The 18,768-nt window shown below is 33.6% G+C and overlaps 1 protein-coding gene across 2 annotated transcripts in view; it reads right to left on the bottom strand.

Moving 5' to 3' along the window:
• Window positions 1-18,768, bottom strand: part of WDR35 (WD repeat domain 35) — a 78,039-nt gene that overhangs the window by 16,393 nt on the left and 42,878 nt on the right. For both annotated transcript variants that reach the window (XM_034952656.3, XM_003827005.6), the window contains 11 exons: window positions 17,169-17,278; window positions 16,491-16,701; window positions 12,442-12,522; window positions 8,945-9,081; window positions 8,424-8,627; window positions 6,899-7,045; window positions 6,148-6,280; window positions 4,082-4,192; window positions 2,962-3,126; window positions 1,949-2,089; window positions 1,076-1,232 (listed from right to left, as the gene is read on the bottom strand). In XM_034952656.3, coding sequence (XP_034808547.1) covers window positions 1,076-1,232; window positions 1,949-2,089; window positions 2,962-3,126; window positions 4,082-4,192; window positions 6,148-6,280; window positions 6,899-7,045; window positions 8,424-8,627; window positions 8,945-9,081; window positions 12,442-12,522; window positions 16,491-16,701; window positions 17,169-17,278 — 1,597 coding nt within the window. The remainder of the gene's footprint in view (window positions 1-1,075; window positions 1,233-1,948; window positions 2,090-2,961; window positions 3,127-4,081; window positions 4,193-6,147; window positions 6,281-6,898; window positions 7,046-8,423; window positions 8,628-8,944; window positions 9,082-12,441; window positions 12,523-16,490; window positions 16,702-17,168; window positions 17,279-18,768) is intronic.

Here is an 18,768-nt window from a genome sequence, read left to right as displayed (position 1 = left end):
TTTCTTTTAATATCATGCCATTGGAATACAGATTCATGATGTATTAGGATTAGAGTGTGATGTGCATATGGTGATGATGTGAGCAGCAAATGGATGATGTCACCAATATGACAGAGGAAGGGTGGGGTGTCATGACAGTGCTTGCTATGGCCAAGCTGAAAGACCAGTAATGATTTAGTCATTCATATGCTTTGGCTTACAACATAATTGTCATAATTACACTCTCTGGAGTTCATATATCTAAATTCTAGAATATTGTTATTGTTAAGAAGAAATTGAGATCCTGATATTACATGTAAATAATCTTCTATCAATTACAGTACACAAATACCATGGAATATTAGGTAGAATGTTTATATAGATCTCTGTTTAAGAATGAGGAAAGAACTATAATATACTGCTGAGGGAAAAAACCATGCTCCTGCATGTAGAAACATCTAAAAGGAAGTTTACCCAAACCTTAGCAATGATTACCTCTGAGTTATAGGATTATTTTACAAGTTGTTAGATTATTTTACTTTTTCTTCATATTTTTCTGTTTTGGTTGAAATTATTAGCTAAGTATCACTTTTATAAAACACAAGATAAATGCTATAGCAATGTATATGTAAAATATGGAAATATTTTAAAACGTGGTTTTCAAAAAGTACATAAAAGCATGCCATGTTATACTCCCGATATTGTAAAGAATAAAATTATCTGAATGTATGTATTAAATATATTTTATGTATTTAAATATATGTATTAAATATATTTAATAGATACATGTATATATATTTTTCTCCAAAAAATATGAACTTGGCTATGAAGTATTTAACTTTGAATGGCTAGCCATATGAATGCTATACACATTCTTTTTGCTTATCTCAAATTTCTGACATTTCTGTGAACTATGTGTTTTCTCTGTATTAAAAAAAACTTCAAAAATGGGAATGCATAAGACTCAAACATAGGAAAATAAATCCATAGGAAAAAATGTTATTGAAGGCCACATAAAGGCAAATTGAAGAAGCTGGCCCTTCATACTCAATTTATAATTTTCAGACATACTATACACATCAGGTGACATGCCCACCTGTCTTCAGCGCAGTGTCCACACATCCCTCATAGAGCTGCCTCTGTGCAAGTATAAAGAAGTGGTAAGCCTCTGCCCCTCTCCATGCATTATCTGTGAAACGATCTGTTGTAGACAGAACTTCTTCTTCCAGCAAACCAGCCAAGGCAGAAGTGGCCTACGAGTAAAGTCAGCCCACACTTTCCGTCAGCACAAATGCACACACAGTGTCAACTCCCAAATAACAACAGTCATTAAAGTATCTAAATGAGCAGATTTTATCATTACAAAACTATGATTACAGACTTTTTTTTTTAAGAGATGAGGTGTTACTCTGTCACCCAAGCTGGAATGCAGCTGCGTGGTCATAGCTCACTGCAATCTCAAACTCATGGACTCAAGTGATCCTCCCACCTAAGCCTCCCTAGTCACTGAGATCACTGGTGTGAGCACTGCACCCAAAACAGATTTAATTTTTTATTATAATTCATAGTTTGTTAAACTGGTATGAATAAATTTTAAAATATAACTAATTAGATTCTAAGTTAATCAGACATTCATTTATGCATTACAACAATATATCTAGGAAAGTTTTAAAACTCACTGATTAGAAAGGAAGATTTCCCAGGTAAGTAAAATTTTTTAACAAATAAGACATTAAAGCAAAGACTACAGATTAGTATTACAGAAAAACAATTTCAATATTTCTAGGTAGAAATTTCTGAATTTGAATACTAATTCTAAATCAGTCATTCTTTTTCTTCATATCATTTAAGGAAACAAATGCAGACATGCAAATTAAATGACCTATCCATAAAAGAAGTTTAATAGTTTCTTTTTTTTTTTTTCTTAAACACTTCCAATGATGTAATGTTATTTAACGTGCTACTTTACCTCTGAACTTTTTCCTTTAACTTTTCCTCGCTGGGCATTCTTCATCTGTTCATGGTATTGCTCTATAAGTAAGGCTGACAGTACATAGAGCTTCTTGACACGTAAAGGTTTACTTCCTTTCTTTGCCTCTTCATCTGCAATCTTAAACATTTTTAAAAATTGAGGGAAGTTACTTCTTATCTATATTTGTACAATATAATCATTTCCAAAACTAACAAATTTGATTCCCTAAAAAAGGAGGAAAATCAGTAAGATGGAATATAAATATCACCTATTTAAGATAAATATTTTAAAACCTATCTTCTTTTCATTAGTACCTATTCGTATTTAGTTCTTTCCTTAGTATTTAGCCCTAGGAGTTGGAACCCAGATCACTCTTAGAAAATGAGAGGTGCTGTTAGATAACTAAATCAGAATAAGGAAAGTGTTGATGAAATGCTGGTATTTTCCATAATACAGAGATTTTTAAAATAATGTTCCAAGTACACAAAGATATGATAGTGTTAACATGGTGCATCCTTCAGAAGCTGAAACTTATTTAAACGATTTAAAGAGATATTTTTCCTTTTTCATTAAATCAAATGGGAATAGAATAGAAGGTAAAATGTGTATACATTAATACTGTACTAATTATCTTCCCTCCAAATAAATATTATGTAAAGCGTAATATTTAAAACTTGTACATTTAAAAGAACTGAAAACTCTATTATCAACAAAATTTAATTCCCTGTTGTAGAAATTTGTACTTTGCAGTCTCAGTAATTTCTTTAACTCTTTGTTAACTCCAGTATTCAACATACAACTGTTTAGGTATTAGTAAGTTGCTAATATTAATAAACATCTTTGTTGGTAAAAGGCAATAACACTAAAATAATGTATACAGAAGCAATAAAACCAGAGTGGTTTTGCTGTAATAAATATTTGTTTCCAAAGAAAATGGAGAATGTGCTCTTTCATATATTAAAATATTGTGACTGGAACAAATCAAATATTCACCAAGATTTTTACATTACCTTAAACATCAGTTTAGCAGCATCAAAAAAGTAATTGGCTTTCCGATAGAGTTCTATGGCATCAAGAGTTTTATTCTTTTCCAGTAAATGAGATGCATACCTAGCTAACAGAGATCCAATTTCTTTCATACTATGATTTTTAGCCAATTCAACAGCTTTGTTCCACTAGGAGAAAAATTACACCATTCAGTCACCCAAGTATTTACAGTCACATATATCATAAAATTCACACAAGAAGGCTTTAAGTTTATAGTAAAAACACTATTTCAAAATTAAAAACTGGTATGTTTTAAAAATAGCATTTAAAATCACAGCAACATAAGTTCTATAAGCATAAGTCAAAATGATTAAATGATCTCTAAGACTCTGATTTGCTTAAGAAATACATGTGAAAATGAAAGTTTCAAAGTTTATAATCATATTAATCTTGTAATTCTAATCTTACAAAACTTCAAGCAAGAAAAAGATACACTTGTTTATATGTTATAGTAAAACAAAATATGCAATTTCAGTTGTGAAAATGTCCTATCAGATTTGACATTTTAAAATTATTTTTATAAAGCAAAAGGGGTTTTAAAAAATAAGAAAAATATTAAAAGAATACATTAATAGTCAATAGTTTCTATAATAATGCTGTACTTTTAGTTTAATTTCAGCTCTTAAAAATATCAAATGTATGTTTTCTATAAAGGAAAAGGAAAACAGATTTGCCAAAATAAATATTGATAAAGTAACTCAATTCCTTCCTCAGGCAATGACCAACCATTAACTGGTCCTTCTTTGGAAACAAAACCCAACCCTAACAAAATGCAGAAAATTATGAAATTACTTCCAGACAAAAACTTGCCAGACTAAAAGCACAGGGTTTGTTCATGCTCCCATACTGAGCTGGTTATAAGTGGGTCACCCCTCATGGTAGCACTTTAAGAGGTAAGTGCAACTTTCTTCGTCCTCAATTAAGAGAATACCCGCCTGGCTCCTTTCATAAAATTCACGTCAGGCTCTCCAACCCTTACATTGGCAATAATCTTTAAAAGATCACTAGGGTGACTTTAACCTTGCTTTGACTTAAAAATTCCTAAGACAATAAGCTGCACAGACAGAAAGTTTCAGTTCCTACTTGGTTGAGATGTACGCAGGTATCTACTGCTGCCTTTGGTTGACTACATTTCAAAAATGCAGTCACTGCTTGTTCACACATTCCAACTCTGACAAACATTTGTGCTATTTCCTGTGCAAACAAAACAATACTATCAGATTTCACAGACCAAGGAAATTACTTATATTTTAATTTAACAAAACTCCGTAGGGACGTATGAGTATTAAATTTACTGGTAGTTACAGATTTTTCTTGTAAACAGACGCGAGGGCAGAGGGTACAAATGAGAATGGATGCTAAGGCATCACTCCTATAAATCCAGAGCTTCACTGGCTCAGGCTGTGGATCTGATTTTTAACGAGGCCCTGAAGACACTGCACTCCTTTCTTATCTCAGTTCAGTAGCTGGTATACAGAAATGTCAAGCTCCAAAACAAATCCCCCACCAGTGGGTGAAAAAAGCCTTTATGTCAATTGGTGGTATACTCAGTGCTAATTATTAACTAGAGACTTAAGGGAAATCTCACATTCACAGAGCTCTCAAATACCTCTATAAAGAAATGTCCTAGAGAAGTCTGCCATTAATCAGTTCAGGAAGCTAGACCCAAAACAGAGCTCCCTTGGAAAGTGGTGGCAGCGAGGAAGAACCACCACCACCACCACCACCACCACCACCACCACCACCACCACAAAAAAAAATCCTACTTGTTCAGCTGCACTGGCCATTTTCAGAACATCATTTTTTTTTTCTTTCAGAATATCTAATTAGCCAGAGGTTTTCCCTCCCCAACCCTTCTACAATATTTTTGGAAGTATGAAAGTATATTTTATATCCAACTTTTAAAACAATGCTTATATTTTTCTGATTATAAGGGAATACATTCTATCTGTAAAAAAAATTACAAAACATGAAAAAGTGAAATTACTCATAATCTTATCATTCATAAGAAACCTCTCTCAATACTCTGGTGCAATTTCTTAACATCTTTGTCCTTTGAATATATATGTATATGTTTGTGTTGTACACAATCACACAATACATAATTTTGTATCCTGTATTTCCTACTTAAATATTATGTACACCTTCCCATATTATTAAAAATTCTTCTATAACTCTATTTAAAATTTATAATACTAAAATTTTTACCATTTTAGTTATTTAATTATCATTATAGTTATAATTACTTAGCATTTACTCAGGAATATTACTATTCTGGATACCCTACAGCAAAATGTTTATCGGCATCATCAGACACATCTAACAGACAACACTAACGGAGGATACACTCTTCCCTATACCCAGGGTTCTAAGTAATTTCAGTTTCTTTCCTACTCAAGAAAACCCATAGGATTGAAAATAAGGGTGAGTGAAAATACCATTATTACAGAGATAGCCGCTCAAATTCACAATAGGGAAAACTGAATTACCGTAATTCTATACTTATCTATTAACTAATAGGCCAAATTTTTGAAGCAGAACTCACAACTGATATACATCCAGACTCTGCAGTTGAGAGCTGCTAGCTCTAGAAGTATTGTACGGCTCAGTGATTCACATATTAAACACATAAAATACAAACTTATTTACAGTATTCAACAATTAATTAAGAGGCTCTAAAAGAACATTTGAAAGCAAGAGAACTCTTTCCATTTCTCTTTTAACTTGAAATACTTTATTGTTAATATAACATAATAAAAGTTGAGCTATCTTTTTAAACTTAAGTTATAGCAAATTTCAAACAATTTCAGATTATTTTGAAGCAAATCCCTAGCAACATATCATTTCATCTGTAAATATTTCATGTATTCAGCTAACATTTAAAAAGTAACTTTATAAATCTTAACAGACTACACAAGACTGTGATCATATTAAAGTAGTAGGAATGTGACTGACTTTTCCTCCTCCATTTTCAAGCATTCTATATTATTTATATATTACTTTATAATTAAAAGCATCATTCCATGTCTAAGAAACTGTAACATTATAGATTTTTAATTTTCTTTATTGTGGGAGATATTTCCTGACTATAACATAAAATTTTATAAAGTAACCTAACAATTCCAAAAACTAAAATTTGCAATACCTACTGGAAGTAACTTGTGGTTTTCTGGAAGTGAAATGGCAAGGTTCTCTAACCCCTCATAATCCTCTAACATATAGTAACATTCAGCTAAGCGTTCCTGGTTCCGTCCTTGTACATAATATTGTACAGCATTCAACCTACAGAAAGAAAAAAGGAAAAACTTTTAAAACTAATGTGAATCTCCTGATAAATAAGCACTTTCAACCAAAATGTTCCTTCATCATAATTCCCAGTACTAGTATTACTGTTCATTATCTTCAGCTCCAGAATAACTTTCAAACATATAAATGGGGAAAAAAATCTAAAGCATATTCTAGTTGTAACATTCCTTGACTATTCTTAAGAAATACCACCGCTTTACTCCCAAACGCTGACATAAATAAGCATACTAATCAAAATGAAAAGAATAAAAGCCAATGATTTCTGAAAATAATATATAATAAAGCAAATAAAAACACTTATTAAACTTTGTTCAAAAATAAATCATAAAACACCTTAGAATTATATACTGTAGGCTCAAACAGAAAGCTGCATGGAGCTAAGTACAAGTTTTGTGTTTATACACTACAAATTTTTATAGTGCTCATCTCACAACTTCACAGGATCTCCAGCTTTCCAAGATGAATCTAGAGCTATCTGAATTTTAGAATTCAAGAAAATGATCTTCATTTCCCCAGGATTACTTCCTAGAGAAGTACTCAGGCAGCTACTAAGTGTTGCATGAATGCTTGAGGAGCTCCAGGTAAGTTACATACCACTTTTGTCGATCAGCAAAGTAGTCTCCAATGGCATTGTTGGCTTGTTCCAGGAGACTGTCATCTGCATCACCAGATCCAGTTTTCAGGAGCTGGAGTACTCTAAACCAATCCCCCAATTTCAGCCGGAGGCCAATAGCAAGATCCCTACAAACAAAGGCATTCATTCATTCATTCATCTATTTGACAAATATTTACCAAGAGCCTGCTGTGTGTTAGGTACAGTTCTAGGTGCTGAGGCTACACAGCAGTGGAAAATGTGACTCTCCAAACACTTTAGGAACTTAGCCTGACTAGCTAAGAGGAAATGAGGAGCACCTGGAGGTTATGGTTTGAATGTGTGTCCCCTCCAAAATTCATGTTAAAACTTAATCTCCATTGTGGTAGTATTAAGAGGTGGGGTTTCTGGGAAGTCATTATGTCTGCCCTTATGAATTGATTAATGCCCTCATAAAAGACTCTTCAGAGAATTTGCCCCTTTTGCCCTTTTCACTTTCCACCATGTAAAGGCATAACATTCAAAGCACCATCTTGAAAGTGAGACAGGGCCCTCAACAGACACTAAACTTGTTGACGCCTTGATCTTAGACGTCCTAGTCTCCAGAACTGTGAGAAAAATATTTCTGTTCTTTATAAATTATCCAGTCTCAGGTATCTTGTTATAGCACCCCAAATGGTCTAAGATACCAGAATAGGGAAAAGAATGTTGTGCCTTTACTTTCCTGGACTTTCAATTTATTTAGCAAAATAATGATTTAAATAACAATCATTTCTTTTCAGCAATTTCTTAGATGTGATCAGGTTTATTTCGAAACAAAACACAGTGTTAACATCATGTGGTTTTATATGACTTTTCAGAGCCTAAGTCATATTAGAGATCTCCTGGGAGTATAAATAACATTAATGAAGATGAGATACAATCTTAACAGCTGAAATGAAGTTCAGACAGACTCTCCGCCTTGTGGTTCAGTGGCTAAGATTCTCTGCTTTCATAGCAGCTGCCTGGGTTTGATTCCTGGCCAGGGAGACAGGCCTCACAGTTCTTTAATTCAAAAGAAGAAATATTTATGAAGTTCATACATTATTTTATATAAATCAAAAACGAAATATAAAGAACTAATCTCGATCCCTAACGACTTCTGATTTTTATTTTATGCCTCTTGACAACATAAAATTAAATAATGGCCTAAACAAACAAAGAAAGAAAGAACTGGAATAATGAGCTATGTCTTAAATATAAAAGATCCCAGTCTCTGTTGTTCTATCATTTTTTCCCATCAAATGAAAAAAAAACCTCCCAGAGTCAGCCATTATTAGATGTAAAAACAGAGAAGAAAACTGCCTCCAGACTATGAAACACAAATGAATGAGAGGCATGTAGAGTATCTAGGTTGTAATTCAAACTTAAAATTACTTTCTAAAAGGAACCGTAGGATACACCTAATGTATTTATAGTTTCCATTTGTAAAAAATACAATGATGAACTGATAGAGTACTCAGGGATGCCTGCGCCTTCATAACTTACCTTCTGTCCATCTCGAGATACGTTCTTTCAGCCTCTTCAAACCTGCCGAAGTAGCCAACAACTTCAGCCTGTTTCATTGACTCACTCAGTAGTTTGCCCAAGCGCTTCACAAACTTAATGCCTTGGTAATCTTTGCAGCGCACAAATGCTTGCTCTGCAGTGTATAGATCCAGTTTCTGAAGAGCTGCTTCAGCCAGTAGGCGCCTTTATTTTAAAAGAAACAAAAACATAAGTGCATATTGCAAATTACTGACAAACTAGTCTTGAATCACAATTCAATTATCATTTATGTCTATTATTTCTAGAGAAACATGGTGGAAAGTAACACATGCAAACATTTTTCAAATAATATTCTGCTTATTTTGAGGACTTCCAAATCTAAATGAATTTCTACATCTTAAAAAGAAGAGCAAGAATGGAAGTCTGCTCCCATCAGGAGGATAGTAGGGAGCAGAGGGACAAAACTGAGACTTTAAAAACCTACACCTGACATCCTGGGAGAGTTTGCTTTTTCTAAATACCAAAGTCGGGGGTGTGGATTGTCCTCTATGAACTGAGATGCATCTTTAATTCCAACCTTCTCAATCAGTGCTCGGCTATCTCGCAGAGACCGAATCTCAAAGTTAATTAGGTAATCCTTGTTTGGATGTTCTGGATCCTAAAAGTAAAGATGAAAACAAAAAAATTCAAATACTTGCCGTTAGAGTATGTGTTTCTTTTTTATATTAAAAACCAGAACAAAATAAAACAAGAAAAAAAACGGCATCATATTGTGAGCAAAATAAGGAAGAGAAATCTTCACGTTTGGGTCTTTTGAGTTATCTGGAAAACACCAAAACCCACAAGTAAGTACCTCTGAGGCAATCAGGCGGCCTATGAGGAAAAGGGGACAGAGGAAAATGGCAGAAGGGGTCCCTCACAGTTATGCATCCCTGTTTCCCTCTGCTCAGATTGGTTTTTCACCTTAAATGAGATAACATGTCTCAAAGATTCAGCACAATGCCTAGCTGTACTATTTACAGTATTCAATATTCATCATCTCAGAACTGACCTAATGCTCTCCTGCTTCAGAATTTTGAACAGGTGTACCATCCTGACTGAATCACAGCACCCCTAACTCTTTTCTGGCAACTGAATTACTTATCCATCTCCTCAACTCCTCTACCTGAGGCCAAGAACTGTGTCTTATTGGCTGTTAATTAATAGTTGCTGAATTAATGAATAGATGAACTTTAGGTAAATCATTTTTACCACTGAGAGCCTTCTTTATCTAAAAAACTTCACAAAATTCAATATAATCATCAATTACAGCAACAACACCACAGGCATTTTCACACATTCTAGAGCTTAAGGCAATCAGAAATTATGAGCCTTTCTTGAAAAACACTACTAACAATGAAATCCAGCCAACTAAAAGATTAATCAAAATTAAGAACTTACGTACGGAGAAAATGTAGTAAAAAGCCTGGCTAATAGCTTTGAATTCATTTAACTATTAAGACTAAACAACTGGAAATTAGGATTACAAGACGAAATTTAAATGTTCTAAATCTTGACAATGTAAAAATAATATATCTACAAAAGGAGAAAAAGAAGAAAATGTAAGAATGTTATCTTTTAGAGTAGAAAGACAATACTATTAAAAATTAAAATATAATTTAAACTAATAACTACCTGGTTTTTCATAATTTTTCTTCTCAACCCAGGAAAATGGTATTGTTTGCAGTGGAAAAATATTATCTAAAAGTCTAGAATTCCTTTAAACTCACTTTCAGGTTATCTAATTAAATTAACACTAAAAAAGTAGATTGTACAATGATGTCATTTTTATAAAATTACTTCTGTTCATCCATCTAAATCTATCAAATCCATATTTCCATATATAACTTGCAGCTGTAAGGAATGATGTTCTGATGTTTAACGGTAGTGACTAAAATATCTGAGTTGTGGGATTTAGGGTTTTTTTTTAACTTGTTTCAGTACTTTTCTGTTTTGCTTGAATTCTATATAATTCTGCCATTTGTTTAAAAGCAGTAAAGTATTCATTTTTAAAAATCAATTTAACCAACACTTTCTGAAAACCAACTCTGTATCAGATCCTTGCTAAATGTTAGGGATTCAAGAAGCTCACTCTTTATCAAACCATTAAATATATAAAAGCAGACAAAATATTTCAGTCACCTTAGTTTGATTCTACCCACTTATGACTGTCTTTTTAAAGGGCACTGGAAGAACCACATATTCAAAATAAAAAATAAATAAATAAATAAATAATGTCTTCTTTCCCTAAATCTCTTGGGAAAGAAGACAAGCAGAAAGACATCTTCTGGCTGGGCATGGTGGCTCACGCCTGTAATCCTAACATTTTGGGAGGGCAAAATGAGAGTTTCACTTGAGCCCAGGAGTTCAAGACCACCCTTGACCAACATGGCAAACCCCATCTCTACAAAAAAAAAAAAAAAAAAAACCACAAAAAATTAGCCAAGCATGGTGGCCTGTGCCTGGGACCCCAGCTACTCAGGAGGCTGAGATGGGAGGATCACTTGAGCCTGGGGGGCAGAGGCTACAGTGAGCCATGATGGCACCACTGCACTCCAGCCTGGGCAACAGAGAGAAACCCTGCTGAAAAAAAAACAATAGATATCTTTCTTCACATGTGTGGAAAAGGAAAAAATATTATCTGGTGGTACTGTATTCAAATTAAACGGGCAATGAAATAAGTTCATTAGTTTTACAAGTCATATACCTTAAACAAGGACAAGAAAAGTGCTATCCATATAGAGAAGAGTCAGATAGTCAAATCTGGAGGTTACATAATCCTTGGTAATAACAGCCCAGACTCCATTTTTGATGGTTGGCTGCTGACAGCTTTTAAACCTCACCTCTCCCTCTTCCCCTCTGCCTCACACGGGGCAAGCTAATGAGAAAGCCCAGATGCTTCTTCCTTTGGGGCACCAGTGAGTTTCAAACCACATAAGCCCCTATCCATTAAAAGCCTCACCCCAGACCCACTCCCTAACTACTAAACAACAAAACAACAACAAAAACACCCTCAAGCCAGTCTCCTTTCCCTGTGCTCTCCAGCCGTTTCTGACAGCTTGGGAAGCCTGCCCTTCTCTCCCCTAAAAGTTTCATTATGGAAGATACATTCTTGGTGTCCCTATGGTATCATCAATCTTTACATCCAAACCAAATTTTGGGTGGGGGCCCATCCCATTGCTGCATGGTGGTTATGATATAGAAAATGAAACTGGTTCACAATAAAATAGCCATAATTTACATATCAAACCCAAATATGATTTACATATCAAACCCAAACCTGTTCCAAATTGCCACTAACTTCTGGAAATTTTAAATCTACTATCTCAATTCAAAAACTATATATATATTACATAGAAAAAGTTAATGCTTTGGCTAAAATGAAGGTAAAACTTCTCTCAGTATATTCTTAGAGAAAAAAAATTCTCAAAGGATGGTCAATGTAGGCCAATGCAGGGGTTCAAAATCATGTCTTGAATTTAAAAAGAGAAAAAAGGATTATTTTACAAAGCCTGGAAAAAATGGAAAGATAGATCTCTAAAAAAAAGTTACTCAAGTATCTTAGAACTAGAAAAAGGCTAAACTCTTAAATATTTCTTCAGTACCTTGTTATTACTACAAAAACAATGACAACAATTAGCACTCATTTTTTTTAGCTCTCACTTGGCCGTAGCATTGTGCTAATTGCTTTTCACACATTATCTTATGTAGTAACAATCCTATAAGTAGTATTATTATCTGTATTTTATAAAGGCAATAACTGAGACTCATACATTTTTATCATCATTTTACAGGAAAGTAAAGTGAAGCTCAAAAAGATGGTGGCACCCACCTAAAGGCTGAACAATAAGAGAGCAGGGCTGGGCCTGAGATATATCTGACTCCTGGGTCCACACTGCTAACCAGGATACTACACTGCCTGGTCCAGAAATAATCCCCTGTCAAGCTAGCAACAGAAATGTAACTTTTTAAGAATTACCTTTAATATCTCATCCAAAAGAACAGATTTAATTTCTAAATCCTCAAAATTACAAATATATCCAGAGGTCTGAATGGGTTCCTTTAAAGACAAAAAAAAAAAGTTATGTTTCATTATGCAAAATTTCCTCTCTTTTAACAAATCATGCTTTTAAATTTTATTATCAGAGTTTTCAGGTAAACAAAAGAGAGAATGTCATTAACACCCATATACCCATAACCTAAATAATTAGCATTATGGTAAATATGCTTCCTTTAACTTCTTGGCTGAAGTATTGTAAAGTAAATACAGTAAATTACGGACATCATGATATTTTACCCCTAAATACTGCAGTACATCTCTTTAAAACATAAGAATTTTCTCTTACATGGCCACATTACTATGATCACACCTTACATAATTAATGTTAATTCCCTAATAGCATGTAATATTCAGTCCAAATTTCTCAATTAATAAAAAGTCATATAGCTTGAAAATTCTAATTCATGCAATTCAATATTAAAGTTAATTCTTCATAAAGCTGATAAACACTATATTTGTATGTAAGCCCATCTATCAAAGAAATCCCATACCACACTGAACAGTCTCTCCTCTGTAACATGAGCCAGAGTGCATTCCTGATATATCTCCTACTCTTAAGAAGATTTATTTGCCAATATGTAAGTGCATGAGACTGTTATATGTCTGTCTCTTATCTTAGTGTTACACGGGCTTGTTGAAATAAAGAATAGGATATGCATATTATAAAGTAAAGTAGCTGCCCTAGATCCTTGTATAAACATGTTTATCATTAGAAATTTTTTTTTTATTTTTGGCAAGACAGTGCAACAAAACAAGATAATCAAAAGATAAACTCACAAAAGTTGATCCATGAAAAAAAAAAATACTACCAAAGAGAAAGGGAGAAAGATGGAAAGAGAGATCAAAAAATAAAAGTTTCAAAAATAATCTGATTATTAATGCGTAAGTAAATACATTTATGTAATTCAGATTTTAAAAATTCAACTTCTGCTGGAATTAACCAATTTTCTTTAGTTTCCAAAATTCATTAGCTATCTATCCACACACTTCATTTAAATATGAAGTTTCAGACCAGCAGGGTCTCACCTAACCAGTATGCAAGATACTTCTTTTTATCAAAAAAGTAACCAAAGCTTTAATAATCTATACTACACCAAACAAAATATTGGCACCCTTATCCAGCACACAAGTCAGAAGGCCTCATAATATGTGCCATATAATGAGTGTCCTGAAGTACCTTATTTGTCCTACAATTTTAGCATATTGTGATATACTGAGGTTTGCATATACCTAACTAAGTGAATTGAGGGATTGTATTACCTAATTTTGGCTAACTCTCACAAACTGGACAAGTGGCTTAAAAAGCTTCTTGCAAAGAACTTGTAAATTAAAAGTAATATTAATAATGCAAGCACAAGCAAACAAGAAAAGGCAGAACTGACACCTCTCTTACTCCTAGCACAGATTCTTGTGTCAGTCACATTACAACGTGAAAACAATGACAATCCTATCAGGTCTGACCAAAAGTCAGCTAAAAGGTCAAAGTTACCAAGTAGACTATTTGAAACATGAGACTTTTATCCACTAAGTTAACAAAACTTTGCTCTAAAATGTGCATTATGCTGATATACTAGCTAATGTAGCATTAGCATGAACCATAGCAATTAGCATGACTTAAAAAAATAAAGTTATGTCATCCAGTATAATTTATTTTTCTCATTCTTTTAAAATTTCTATTTTGGGGCATGATTCATAATATATTAATATGGTAGGTCATGTAAATAATTTCTAAATAAATATGTATATATAAGAGCATATATTCAAAAGTTTGGGAGCCCCTTGTTTGAAAAAGAAGCAAATGTACAAAAATGAGTCTGATTGATGAAATTATGAGATATGAAAGAAACATGAATATGAAATTGTAGTGCCAATGAGAAGGAAGAGCCAAGAAAAAGAACAAAAGAGCGCAATCAGTACCTTCAGAGGGTCACTGGAGATGAAAATGATCAAGCAGGGAATATCAACATTAAATATTCATCTCCTAATTCCCAAAGAAAATGTGTTTTATCAGTGAATTAAAACTTTGCACACAGATGGCATCTTTTTCTCTCAAATAATCTGAAGATTTACAGCTTAGATAAAGGTATGAATCTAGAATTCTTAACAACACTCAAATGGATAAAAATATATTGTTATTAGCTGTCAAACAATAACTTATCTCCTAAATAATAATACAGAATACTATGTCCTTAAGGAACGTACTATTAAATATAACTCAGCAGATCCTGTAAAACAGATCTTCCCTGCTTTGAGGAGATCATGTTCTTACATGATCAATAAGCAGCTAGAAAAGCAAATGAGCAGAGTAGCTAAACCAGCTGCGACCACAGTAAGCCAGTGTCCTTGTGAATGAAAAGAACAGAACAGCATCATTTATAAAGAAATCCAGACAGTGGGAAGGTTGTAAGAAATCCATCTAGCTCTAAATCTAACAGAAATCGAACTACATGCCAAACCAGAAAACAAATTCAAATTAAAAAACAGTATGTTTTTAAAAGGCTGTTCTGTTAAAACTACTTAAGAAACTCTTTCCACCAGGCAAAGATTTCACTTGGTACCAGACTGACCATGTGTGCTATAGACACATTATGAGCAGCCAGATACAACAAACATTCTCCCTTCTCCAGGCATATGATTTGTGATTTAGTATGAGCGGGGCTAAGGATAGAAAAAGACTCTAACATTCAAAAAGTATTCTACTCCCATCCTCAAGGTTATCCTGTGGATTACCTGTCAAATTCTCACAACTGTTTTGTGGCAAGGATTAAATTTCCCTTGGACCCTTGAAAGAAGCCCATGCTTACAGGCCAAATGCAGCAGCCCTGAATCTGAATGCCTTTCCTTTGAACTATTTCTCAGGGTCGAAGAATCACAAAGATCCTAAGACTTGCAAAAGCTTTAACAGAGCCTTTGAGAGCACTTTACATCAGGGCATTTTACATCCAAAATTCCTGAGTAGGGCTCAAATGGGGAAATGTGAAAATAATTTAGGATATTAAAGGGGCAAACAGTTTACCACTAAATAAATTACTCCAGAAACCCTTTGGCAGCTCAGGGGCCCAAGCATGCAATTTCTTCCCAAGAAGGAAGCTATACATGCAAACAAATGGAAATTAATGATATAAAGCATTTATTAACTTATTCCTTATTATTTACAAGAGTAGAGTGCAGCAGAAGTACAGAAAATTCCAAATTGAAAATCCATTACTAATTCAAAAGTCATTTAAAAGATTTATCTTCTTAATGATGTTTTGATTAGGTTACCACTCGGATTATTTTGTATTTCCTAAATACAACAGCTGACAGTTGGCCAGAGTAGACTAAGTGACAGGAAAATCCAGAGCATAGAAATGAGCTGATGTGAGCCACAAGCAGAAAATCAAAATGTAACCTTAAAAATGAGAACAAACGGGGCTTCCTCATACCTAAAAGAGAGATTAATCCCTGCCTGAACTTGCATATTTGTAAGAATATCTGGGTTAAGAAAGAACACAGATTTGTGAACGATATGGTAAATGTAAATATAAATAAGACAAAGTAAGCACAGAATAAAGTGAATAAAGAGACAGAAAAGAATGAATGGACAAGGAAATTTGAAAACTATATTTTTTTATTAGGTTCTTTTCAGAAATTCTGGTAAATAAGACTACTGATTTTGTTTTCTTAAGTTTGACAAGGGAAAAAAAGACTAGTGACCATGGCTCCACCTTTTAAAAAGAACAGATAAATAAATGCCTAGGAAGTACCTTTCAGAGAAAGTAGAGAATATTTAATAGATAAGTATTTTCTCACCTAAGACCAAATATTTTTAAAATCCACAGAAATGTTCCTATTTATTTTCAGAAATTCATGCAGCCGTGTTGGCACTGCTATTCAACAAACTTCTTAAAGAAACAAAGGGGAATCATCCAGGTTTTTATATTTGGCTCATTATTTATAGACTGTTAACACTCATTTCTTGTTTTTACCTCAGGATCCAAGTTTCTGAAAACATACATTCTTGTCTTCTCCATCATTGCAAACAAATCAGGATTATCTTTGGCCCACTTCATATCCCAGACATCTCTTCGTTCCAATTTTAACAACTCTCCAACTATTTGCTGTCCCGTACTGTCCGTTACTCGAGCATCCAAGTCAAAGAAAGTCAGAACTCCTGAGATGTCTATGATAGCAAGACGGCTAAAAACAATGCAATTAGAGAAAAGGAAAAAACTATAAAATTACTATCAGCAATCATGAGAATAATTACCTATAGCCATTCTTCTTCAAAATCAGATTATCAGAAACCTGGAATACAGTAGAAATGGCTTAAAATTTTGTTAAATAAATTTGATACAAGATATGGACTACTCTCTATTTTGTTCTCTTCTGAGGAAAATGTATCCAGAGACAAAACCAATTGGTATGAAATATAAAATAGTCTCAATGCTTTTAAGCTTTAAGAGTAAAAAATTATACTAGTACTTCCACACGACGCCCAATTAAAAACATTTAAACCAAACGCAGTATAAAATAAAACCATACTGAATTTTAAGACAAGTTCATAATAGACACGCCCATCTTTACATTTATTACATATAAATCTAACAATCCCAACTGATCATTTCTAAGTCTAACATCTACATGAGCAGAGTTTTCAGGCTTACCTAGAGTTGCAATTCAAGGATAACTGGTAGGCTCGACAATTAAGGGAATATTTTTGAATCAAACCAACATTAGGTAGACTGTATCTCTGAATGGTGCCAGATTCACGACCCTATGGAAATTACTTTTGATTACTTAAGCATATGTGTATCATAATAATATTAAACTACAACTATTTCTCTATATGTCTATACATTTGTCTTAAAACCAAAGTGATGTCACAGCAAATTCTCAATTCTGATAATGAATCATGTCCTTAAGTACATATTTACCTACTAATTTAATTAAACCTTTTTCAAACAGCTGAAGTATTCTAATTTTTTTTCATGTAATGTTCAAGAAAGAAGTCAGAAACCTAGCACTTTGGCAATACACAAATTCTTACATCACAAGGAAAAAAAAATCTAAAGTTATTTATATTTGTTATCTAGGTTAATATTCAGGGCACATTAAAAGCTAAAGCAAAGTACTTGTTGAGTTAAATTACATATGTATATGAAAAATCAACAGAAGATCATATGATATAGCTGTTACTGAAGGTCTAGGTTTTTATCCTATAGTCATCTATCTGATACTAGTTTTTAGCAAAAGGAAAGATGATCTGAATGCAGGGATACTATGAATATTAGTTTAAATAAGTTTAAAAAATAAAGCAGCATATAATTTTGTACACAACTCAGGGCAAATCTTAAGGTTGACATATCAACAGTAAGTACAATGCCATGAGAGAACTGTGGGTTTCAAATCCTTGGCTGCCTCAGGCCATGGCAGTGGGACAAAGTGGAAGCCTCCACACAGCTGATCTTTAACTCTCTTCTTTTTAATCAGAGAACCACTGCTTTTGCAGCATGAGTCTCATGAGGGCTTATCAGAAAGGAGGGAATACTATAGAAATACTATGCTCTTAAGATTTTTCCCCCCATAAAATTAGCTCATGGCTGAAGAATGTAACTAGAACTGGAATATATACTATTAAGGTTTTGTTTACATAATTCAAATGCAATAACCCCAGCAGCATTACTGTATAAAAGTAAACATTAATTTCTAAAATTAATATTTTCAAATCTCAGAGCTTAAGAAAAGACACTATGCCATTGATTCTATTTGAAAAATTCAGCTGAAATTTGCCATAGGCTTCTCTATTTTACTGGCTGACAAACATGTTACCTCGTCATTCTAAGTCTTATGAAAGTGGCTGAGCCAAAGCACTTTCTCCAACATAAAATATCGGGCTACACAAAGGAGGAAACTTTCTAATACCTACTACCACCATGCAATCTGCCCCACCACCATGCAATCTTCCACAGGGCTCATTCCACTCAGTGTTAGAAACTGTAAGTGTACTCTGTCTTCTCGGCTGGTCATCCCTGTACTGCTTTCATAAATAGCTGTTTTTGCAAATGGTTAATTATTAGCGAGGAAAGCTTTAAAACTTTCTTATTTCTTATACTGAACTTATATTAAGGGTACAGTAAAACTTGGGGTGCCCATAAGATGATATTCAAAACTTTACTGTAATTTTTTTTTTTAGAGACAAGGTTTCACTATGTTCTCAGTCTGGTCTCCAGTTCCTGGCCTCAAGCAATCCTCCTGCTTCAGCTT

Source organism: Pan paniscus, chromosome 12 (assembly GCF_029289425.2).
Source record: "Pan paniscus chromosome 12, NHGRI_mPanPan1-v2.0_pri, whole genome shotgun sequence".
NCBI lineage: Eukaryota > Metazoa > Chordata > Mammalia > Primates > Hominidae > Pan > Pan paniscus.
Note: the sequence above shows the minus strand (reverse complement) of the source record. Positions and strands in the feature narration are given on the sequence as shown.